This window comes from Ovis aries, chromosome 21, assembly GCF_016772045.2.
Source record: "Ovis aries strain OAR_USU_Benz2616 breed Rambouillet chromosome 21, ARS-UI_Ramb_v3.0, whole genome shotgun sequence".
Classification (NCBI taxonomy): domain Eukaryota; kingdom Metazoa; phylum Chordata; class Mammalia; order Artiodactyla; family Bovidae; genus Ovis; species Ovis aries.
In genome coordinates, this window is record NC_056074.1 from 41,024,237 (window position 1) to 41,032,741 (window position 8,505).

General features: G+C 54.8%; 1 protein-coding gene across 2 annotated transcripts; it reads right to left on the minus strand.

Annotated features, from left to right (window-relative positions):
* Positions 1-108: 108 nt before the first annotated feature.
* On the minus strand, positions 109-5,960 carry CTSF (cathepsin F). 2 transcript variants are annotated; one of them, XM_012102162.4, is made up of 14 exons: positions 5,684-5,960; positions 5,376-5,474; positions 5,004-5,088; positions 4,851-4,912; positions 4,645-4,720; positions 3,151-3,261; positions 2,885-3,030; positions 2,700-2,796; positions 2,540-2,620; positions 1,607-1,726; positions 1,454-1,518; positions 1,101-1,191; positions 697-755; positions 109-618 (listed from the first exon to the last, which is right to left on the minus strand). In XM_012102162.4, the coding sequence occupies exons 1-14, from the start codon at positions 5,894-5,896 to the stop codon at positions 544-546; spliced, it is 1,380 nt and encodes a 459-aa protein (XP_011957552.2). In that variant the 5' UTR covers positions 5,897-5,960; the 3' UTR covers positions 109-543. The 2 variants fall into 2 exon arrangements, with proteins under 2 accessions (XP_011957552.2, XP_004019753.2); XM_004019704.5 differs by having other exon boundaries at positions 3,151-3,264.
* Between the last annotated feature and the right edge of the window lie 2,545 nt (positions 5,961-8,505).

Consider the following 8,505-nt stretch of genomic DNA (forward strand, 5'->3'; position numbering starts at 1 on the left):
TGGGCCCGCAGGTTTTTTGGCAGGATCAGCTGCCCCACGTTGACTTTCCAGGGGTTCCCCAGCACCCCTCCTGGCCCTCAGGGTCTGAGCATTCACACCACACTGGGGTCCAGGACACCTCTTTATTGTGTTAGGAAAGGTTGGTGACAACAGTTTCTCTAGATGTGGAAGGCAACATGGTCCCCCAATCCAGGGGAACCAGAAAATTTACAGCTTCAGAGGAAAACCAGGGCAGGAAGACAGAGCCTACTGAGGACAGAGCTGGCTTTAAGACCAGAGTGTGTTCTTCCCACCTGCTCCTTGCCTGAGCCCAAGGTTCTTGCCCCAGCTTCGGCTGCCAAGACATTGTCCTTCACCCCAGTCCTCCTAGCTGCCACCATTCAACAAAGGTGCTGTTGGGGAACTTCAGGGTGGGAGTGGGGGGAGGGCCTGTGTCCCTGTGGCCTTTGCTCACCCTGGGGTCCCCAGTGCCCATCCCTCGGCCAGCTGTGCCTCCTGGGGAGGGGCCGTTCTGGTCCGCACCAGATCCTGTGCTGGTGTGCCTCAGTTTATCACTGCTGAGCTGGCCATGATGTTCACGCCACAGGCCCCGGAGCCACGGTGCAAGTAGTAGTAACCCTGGCGGGAGAGGCGTTGGTGAGGGCACCAGGGCAGGACGGGGGCTGGAGGGCTGGGGGCAGAGCAGGCAAGACTCACCTCCTCACCCCAGTTGGTGCCCCAGCTGTTCTTGATGGCCCAGAAGGGAGTGGCAGAGCCTGGGGGTGGGGCAGTGCGGAATGCAGGGAGAGTCAGGGAGCCCCGAGTCTCCAGCCAGGGCCCCAGGCACTAGGCACTCTTCACTGTCTGATGTGGGCCTACTGGGCGACAGGTACTCGGGGAAGAGCAGAAAGCAAGACAGGCCCACCTACCACACTCCCAGAAACCGGGAGCGGCTCTGGGGCTTGGGGAAGATGCCCATCCATCCACAATTGCTCACACCTCCCACCCCCTTGGCTCTCCCATTCACAGAGAGGATGGGTGATCCTGCCTGGCCCACAGCCCGAGACGGGGGGTAGGACAAGGTTCCTGAGACGTTGTGACCTGGGGTGAGCGGAACTCACGGTTGCCATAGCCCACGAGCAGCACGGCGTGGTCGATGAGCCAAGGGCTGCAGAGGGGGCGCAGGGGGTGGGAGATCCCGTGGCGGTAGAACTGAGGGGGGAGAGTAAGAGCAGGGGGGCCAACGTGCTGCAACTACTGCAGCCCGAGCGCCTAGAGCCCATGCTCCGCAACAAGAGAGGCCACCGCAACGGGAAGTCTGCGCGCTGCGACTAGAGAAAAACCTACACAGCGACGAAGACCCAGCACAGCCAAAAATAAATAAAATCATTGAAAAAAAAAAATTAGGGGCCACCAAGAAGTGGGGGAGGAGTCAGTGAGAGCCAGAGCCGGAGCAACGAGGCTGGGGCCCTACCTGCATGCCAAAGGCGTTGATGGCAACGGAGATGGGGCCCTTCTTGGCCAGCCAGGCCGCCAGCTCTGAGACAGGGGAGGGCCAGTATCAGGGGACATCCAGGCCCCAGCCTCCCGACCCAGGCCTCCCCTCAGCCCCCCTGCCCTTCCTCACTTTGCTCATTCTTGCTCAGCTCCACTGAGTCGTTGATGTAGACTTTGGCCTTCTCTGCAGAGAAGCTGCAGGTCTGCAAGTGGCCTCGGTAGCTGTAGTCATCCTCTGTCTCCAGCCCTCCTGGGATTGTGCGGAGGGGGGCCAGCAGATCAGAAGTTAGAGGAAAGGTGGGCTCTACTCACCGTACTTGTCTCCTCCCGGCCAGGGGCTGTGCTGAGCCCCTCATACACAAGGCCTTGTGTTCTCCATCTACCCCAGGCCACAGGCCATCCTCTCTGAAGAGGGCCTCTTTCTCGAGATGGCTCAGCTGAGGCCCAAAGGCATGGGGCAGCCTCCAGTGAGATGTGTGGCAGAGAGGAAACCCAGCTCCCAATCTGAGTCCTGACTCCCCACAGCGTTTCTAGGACTCCTGATCTTGGCTTTCTTGTCCTGCCCTGACCGTCTGCTCCCAGTCTGGCCCAGACCCCTGCCAGGCTCCCTCGCCAGTCTGTACGGCCACTTCAATCCCTCAGCCCTCCTCTTCCCACCACTGCGGCCCACTGCTCAACCGAACTGCCAGGTTAGGCAACACCTCCCTCCCCTCAAGGGGGCGGTGTACTGCTCTTGGGTTTAGCAGCACTAGAAATACAGGCCTCAGAGCAGTGAAAATAGCAAGACCCCTGCTACGCACCAGGAACTTGACACACATTCCCCTCACTTGACCCTCAAGACAATCCTACGAAGTGGGTGCATGGAAGCCCATTTCACAGGTGAGATAAGTGAGGCTCTGAAAGAGCTGACCTGCCCAAGGTCTTCAGCCAGTTAGGGGTCAGCATTAAGACTTGAACCCAGTTCACAGGACTGCCATGCTCCCGTCTCCCTCCCTCACAAAGTGACTTGCGGGGGAGGGAGCTGTGCTCCTGCCGCCCCTCCTGAAGCCCCGTGAATGCATACCCAGAGTCCTTATGGCCGAGTAGGCGTTGGAGGGCAAGCCTCCCAGGCAGGCCTTGTCAGTCTTGTCACAGTCCAAGAGCTCTAGGAGACAGAAGGCTGGTCCCGAGGAGCCCTCCGGAGGGGCTGGGCTGGGGACAGGGGGGCACAGCGGGATGCTCACCCTGCTCAGAGAGGGAGAGCAGGGTCCCTCGTTTGAGGAACCACTGGCCTTCCACGTTGCCTGTGACTGAGAAGGCCCAGCAAGAGCCGCACATACCCTGCAAGAGACGGGCAGAGTCAGGGCTGGGTCCCTTCTGAAGGCCGGTGCAGCCCACACGTCCCACCCTCGCTTCTTTGGGGTCCGACCTGGTCCTTGACATCAGTGACAGCCCCCTTATTCCTCCAGTCCCACTGAGGCGGAGGAACGTCTGTGACAGGCTGGGCCAGGCGCATGTTCCTGCCAGGTGCATCTTTCAGGAGGGGATTCAGGTAGATGGTACGGAACTCCTCCTCTGTGGATAGAGGTGGGCGGGGGGTAGGAAAAGAGTATTCGAAGCCAGTCCTACCCAGGGGCCTTGGGAGCAGGCCCTGTCTCTTCCAGGCATCATGAGGGCTCTGGCTACCACCCCTACCTGTCAGGTCACTGAACTTGGTGACCCCATACTGAGCTGTGCCACGGTCCAGGGCCTGGATCTTCTGCGCTCGCACCATATTATTGGCAAAGACGGACATGCGCCAACTGGCTTCTGAGAAACAATAAGCAGAAGTCAGGCTTGGGCCCCAGGCAGATCATAAAGGAGAGGTGCTTGGGGATAAGAGGCAGAGGTTTCCATGGGGAACAGTGGACCCTGGAACAGGTCTGAAGCTTATTTCAAGAAGGGCAAGGGACATCCCTGTGGTCTAGTGGCCAAGATGCCACGCTCCCAAGAAGGAGGCCTGAATTCAATCCCTGGTCAGGGAACTAAATCCCATATTCCACACTTGAAAGATCCTGCATGTTGCAACTAAGACCTGGTGCAGCCAAGTCTTTATTATTTATAATAATAGTTAAATTATTATATTTAAACACTATAATTTAATATTTAATTTTATTTATAAACAAGTATTTATTTTTAAATATTTATAATTCTTATTATAAATATTTATTATATTACCAATATATTATATGTTAATAATATAGTATTATTATATTTTATTACCTATATAATGTTTATCTATTATTAAATAAATAAAACTAAATATTTTTTAAAAAAGAGAGAAAGTCAGTACCCTGGAGTGGGTGTCAGGACCAGATCTGCAAGTGATAAGAGTGAGGCCAAAATGGGGTGATGACTCCCCAGATATGAAAGGAGAACCAAAATGGGCTCCAAAGACAGAAGGTCATGGGAAAAGGCTACCAAGCCAGGGGTCCTCCAGCAGAGAAAATATGGCCTTTGCCCCATCCCACTCCACCCAGAATGATGGAGATCTATGGTTTCTGACTAGGAAAATCAGATGGGAGAAGCGCCAGCTCCCTGAGGTGACTGCCAAGTCCTGGGAGGCTAAACAAGAACATGGGGGGATTTAGGGGCCGTCTAGTCAAGGCTACGGTTTTTCCTGTGGTCATGTATGGATGTGAGAGTTGGACTGTGAAGAAGGCTGAGTGCCGAAGAATTGATGCTTTTGAACTGTGGTGTTGGAGAAGACTCCTGAGAGTCCCTTGGACTGCAAGGAGATCCAACCAGTTTATTCTGAAGGAGATCAGCCCTGGGATTTCTCTGGAAGGAATGATGCTAAAGCTGAAACTCCAGTACTTTGGCCACCTCATGTGAAGAGTTGACTCATTGGAAAAGACTCTGATGCTGGGAGGGATTGGGGGCAGGAGGAGAAGGGGACGACAGAGGATGAGATGGCTGGATGGCATCACTGACTCGATGGATGTGAGTCTGAGTGAACTCGGGGAGTTGGTGATGGACAGGGAGGCCTGGCGTGCTGTGATTCATGGGGTCGCAAAGAGTCGGACACGACTGAGTGACTGAACTGAACTGAACTGAACTGCCCTTTCCCTTACTCCAACGCTAAGGTGCCAAGTTGGAGGGGAGGTCCTGATCTGATCAGGACACATCCAGCCAAGGCTAGGTCCTCACCTTCCTGCGAATCATATGTCCGGTTATAGGTGGTGACAAAGTCCTTGAAGATCGAAGCCATCTTCACAGAAAAGTCCTGGAAAGGCAGAGAGAGGGAGTCTTTACAAGCAGTCCTTCTCAGACACACGTGGGAGCCCCGGGCCAGGGTGGAGGAAGAGAGTGAAGGAAAGGCGCAGCCAGTTCCCCAGACAGACAAGGCTCCTCACCTGGGGGAGGGGATCCTTGTTCAGCAGTGGAAGGAATGAACTGAAAGTCTCATTTTTGTCATCTGGAGAGAGTTGGAAGAGAGGAGAAGCAGGACTGAACCCTGAGTGAAGTCTGATCTGAACCATCCCAGCACCCCTGGGCCCTCCCAGCACCTGTAGTCTTGGTATCAACTGGGCCACAGTCCCGCCTCAGTAGCATGTGTTTTCCTAGCTCGTCTAGGACTTCGAAGCTGCAGAGCTGCAGGAAGAGGAAGGAGGAAGCCAGTCAGGGGGCTGCGAGGAGGGCAAGGCCTTTGGCAAGATGGAGCTGGAGGCAATCTCGAAGGCAATCTCACCCACAGTGGAAAGCGAGGCACCATCCGGGAGCGAGCATCCAGGCCCCCTCCCTTCACCTTTCCAGGCCTGGGTAGTGACAGGGTGGGGTAGATGCGGCCTCAGATCCCGCCCCCTTGACTTGACAGATCGTCCCAACTACAGCCAGACTCGATCTGGGGGCAAAGGAACGGCAGGAGCCCCATCACTTACCAGGGTCTTCTTGGACACCGGGAGCTGACACACCGTGGGGTCGTTGCAGGGCGGCTCCACCAGGGTCGCCTTCAGCGAGTACAGGGATCCCCGGCCCGCCTGGACCGAAGGGCGGGTGAGTGGCGGCACGGCCACCCTCTCCTCTGCGCAGCCTTCATGGGGCCCGCAGCCCCACCGCGCCCTCTTCCCCCTTCCCCATCACTACAAGTCCAACGTCCCCGCCCCACGTCAGGCCCAAAGTTCCCAACCCTCGGACTAGAGCCCCGCTCACCGCGGACCCAGGAGCCCCGCCCCAAGCGCGTCCTCACCCGGCGGACGCGACCGCGCACGGCCCCCAGCGCGGCCCGCGTCCCGGCAGCCCGGCCGCGGTTGTACATCTCCAAGGCGAAGCGGGCGGGCTCCCGCAGCTCCGGGGACGCCAGCTCCCAGGCCTGCGCGCCGGCCGCCGGGGGCTTGCTGGAGGCCGGAGCGGCGGCCGGGAGCAGCCCCAGCAGCAACAGCAGCTGCAGCCAGGGTGCCATGGCGAGGGCGAAGCTGGCGGCCCGGACTCACGCACGGACGGACGCGCTGACCAACCGACGGGGCGGAGCAGCCCGCGGCTGGGGGGCCCTAGTCCTCCCCAAGCTCCGGGGCCGCGGGGCGCCGGCCAATGGGCGCCGGCCGGGGGCGCCTGCGCGCTCGCTTATTTACGCCAGGCACGTGGGTGCGCTGGCTGTGCAAGACCTGCTGGCGGGACTCAGTTTCGACCGTAGGCAGTGTTGCAAAACCAGCGTGATCTGGGGAGACGTGGCCCGATCCCCGACCTTGAAGTGATCTTCTTAGGTCTGGGAACTGCTGTTTGAGGAGAGGAAACGATACTGGCCAGAGAATTAAAACAACTACCACTTATTGCATACTTATTATATGTTGCATATATATATATGCCCTCTCCCTTTAATCTTTGTAGCAATCCTGTGAAGTAATAAATGTTATTATCCCCATCTAGTAATTGAGGAAATATAGGTTTAGAGAGACTAAGTGGCTTGTCAAACATCTGCTAAGTGAGAGGGCTGGACTTGAACGCAGGGAGTGGACTTCAGAGCTTGAGCTCACAGCTCCATCACCTCTTTGAGGCCCCTCTCCTCATCAGCAGAATGGCAGCTGATATTCCCTGGACTGGCAGTGTCACAGGCTGTTGCGTAGATCAGATACAAGCATGTAAACAGTGCACAGGGTTGGGACCATTCTTTCATTCCTTCAAGCTTTCACCGCTGTGTTCCAGGGAGTAGCAACAGAAGCATGAGCAGATACGCTGGGCATAATGCTGCCTGCTAGCAGCTCACAGCTTAGCGGAGAGACAGATGAGAAAAAGGAATTTTCCTCCAAGGTGTTACCAGCTGTGGGAGAGGAAACAGAGAAGAGAGTTTTTGGCAACCCACTCCAATTTTGTTGTCTGGGAAATCCCACGGACAGAGGAACCTGGAGGGCTACAGTCCATGGGGTTGCAAAGAGTGGGACATGACTGAGCGACTAACACTTTCACTTCCAATGCCCTTCAAGCTCCAGTCAGGCCTTAGACCTTATCTTGTGCTGTGCACTTGACACTCCAGTGACACTCTATTTGCAGAAATTCAAGCTCTTGCACACCCTGGAACCTTCACACTGCTCAAACTCCTAGACACCTCGCTGCTCTCAGTTTAGATGACGACTTCTCAGGGAGGTTTTCCTGACCCACGCCCATTACCCCTGACTAAGCTCTATGCCACTGTCTCTGTACTCCTAGACTCCTAGCTCCGTGAACTTCCTCCTTCTGAAAGATCTAAAGCTGAATGAATTAAAAACAGGAATTTCTTAGGCCCAGCAGAAGCAGTGAGACTTTTCTTAGATCTGAGTTTCCAGAGATTGGTGTCATAGTTCACCCTCGTGGGAAACAGTCATCTTCCCCAGAGTCTGTTTCTTAGTCCCTGGAGACACCTGACAAGTGTCTGGAGGAAAGGGTGGCTCATCTCATCAGAATAAGGGAAGACAGCATACTTGTAATTCATGGAGGGAAAGGAGGAATTGTTTTTAAGCTACATGCTTGGCATCTCAGGCAATTCCCACAGCAACCTTCAAGAGAGAAGCTATATGATTACACATGAGGAAAGTGAAGCAGGGATGTGTCGACATTCAGAAAAAGTGAAAGTGTTAGTCACTCAGTCGTGTCTGACTCTTTACGACCCCATGGACATAGCCCGCCAGGCTCCGCTGTCCCTGGAATTTTCCAGGCAAGGTAACACTGGAGTGGGTTGCCATTTCCTTCTCCAGGGTATCTTCCAGACCCAGGGATCAAACCTGGGCCTCCTGAAGCTGAGCTGAAAAGAGGGAGACAGCAGAGGAGACTGGGAAGAAATGGACACTGCGTGAGGAGGAAGATGAAGAAAGAATGATGTCAGGAAAGTAGAGGAAGAGAGTGGGTTTCAAGAAAGAGGAAGTGGCTGGTTGCGTTGAATGCCATGGAGAGGACAAGATGAGGGGATTGGGCAACAGGTAAGTCACTGGGGACCTCATTAAGAGTGCTTGACTGAGGACTTCCCTGACCGTCCAGTGGTTAAGAATCTGTGTGCCAATGCAGGGGACACAGTTTCGATCCCTGGTCCAGGAAGACTCCACATGCAAAGGAGCAACCAAGTCTGGCGCCACAGCTACTGAAGTCTGTGTGTCCTGGAGCCCGTGCTCCACAGCAAGAGAAGTCAGTACAATAAGAAGCTCAAGAACTGCAGCTAGAGACAGTCCCTGCACAGCAACGAAGACTCAACACACCCAACAATGAAGTAAATAACTAAACTTAAAACACAAAGTTTTTAAAAGAGTGTCGGGTTGAGACTTCCCTAGTAGTCTAGGGGTTGAGACTTCCCTAGTAATCCAGTGGTTGAGACTCTGAGCTTCCACTCAGAGGCCCGGATTCAATTTCTGTTAGGGGAACTAGGATCCTATAAGCCATATTGTGCAGCAAAAAAAAAAAAAAAAAAGAAGAAGAAGAAGAATAGAGAATATGAGAAATATGGGCAATGAATGGAGACAAGATTTCAATAAGTTTTGCCATGGAAAAAGTATTACTGTAGAGAAATACAGTACTGGGGGGGGGGCATGGGACATCTCTAGAGTATTT